Source organism: Sinocyclocheilus grahami, unplaced genomic scaffold, assembly GCF_001515645.1.
Source record: "Sinocyclocheilus grahami isolate Dianchi unplaced genomic scaffold, SAMN03320097.WGS_v1.1 scaffold4443.1, whole genome shotgun sequence".
NCBI classification, from domain to species: Eukaryota; Metazoa; Chordata; class Actinopteri; order Cypriniformes; family Cyprinidae; genus Sinocyclocheilus; species Sinocyclocheilus grahami.
The window spans coordinates 953-1,813 of record NW_015509380.1 but is presented as its reverse complement, the minus strand read 5'-3'; the positions used below and the strand labels follow the sequence as shown (position 1 = coordinate 1,813).

General features: G+C 32.9%; 1 protein-coding gene across 1 annotated transcript in view; it reads right to left on the bottom strand.

Annotated features, from left to right (window-relative positions):
- The window catches only part of LOC107576842 (DNA-binding protein RFX6-like), a gene marked incomplete at both ends in the record, with an annotated part of 12,519 nt that extends 11,987 nt beyond the window's left edge, over positions 1-532 (bottom strand). Inside the window, one exon of the mRNA XM_016262969.1 lies at positions 484-532. Within this exon, the coding sequence (XP_016118455.1) occupies positions 484-532 (49 nt within the window). The remainder of the gene's footprint in view (positions 1-483) is intronic.
- Positions 533-861: the final 329 nt, after the last annotated feature.

Here is an 861-nt window from a genome sequence, read left to right as displayed (position 1 = left end):
TTTTTTCAATTTACAATTTTCAAAACACAACTTTTCCATTTTTCCATTTTAATATTAGTAACTAGTAACTTGTGTTTGGCAAGCACTGAATTATTACAATTGAATAGGCCTATGGTTTAATTTGATTTAATTATAGCCCTGAGGCTTGTGTGCTTTTATTATGTTCTGGTTCACCCAAGAGTAGCAAAAATATGATCAAACTTAAAAAAATAAATATAATAAAATAGGTCCTGGGTCCTGCTTTAGAAAACAAACATTTGTATAAATTGGACATATAATTGAAAATCTACTATAAAAGTTACTGATAAGTCAACCTACCTACCTGTGAGAGAACAACTAGCCTCGGGCTCCCCTAAGTTTAGTTTGTTGAAATATCTAGAAGATTCCTTATTGGCCCACAAGCACAGCGTTTAACAGCACGTGTCAAGGCCGCTAGATAACATGATGCGCGCTCGGAGAATCTTGTCAGACGAGAAGGTAAAACACAACTCAATTTATAAATTCTACAGACAAAATGTTTGAATATAATACAATTCGGTATTCATGGCTTCGGTATTCAGTCAAAAACTACTTTTCAACACGAATACAACTTCTTATAATCTGTCAGGTCGACAGTCGACTGTTGTGTCAGGCAGAGAATACTGATTAAACGATTCATAAATGATGAAATGCGAATAATTATATAAGTTGTTTACTAATAGAGTGTTTTCATTAACATATAAAGAACTGGAGTCGTCAGGTGTTGCTTGCTACAATCTAGTGCTTTTATATGTATGTGACATAGCTCAGAAATGAATAAAACAATCAGTCTACAATAACATATGATACTATTGCAGGTACATAAATGAACTTATATGTGTT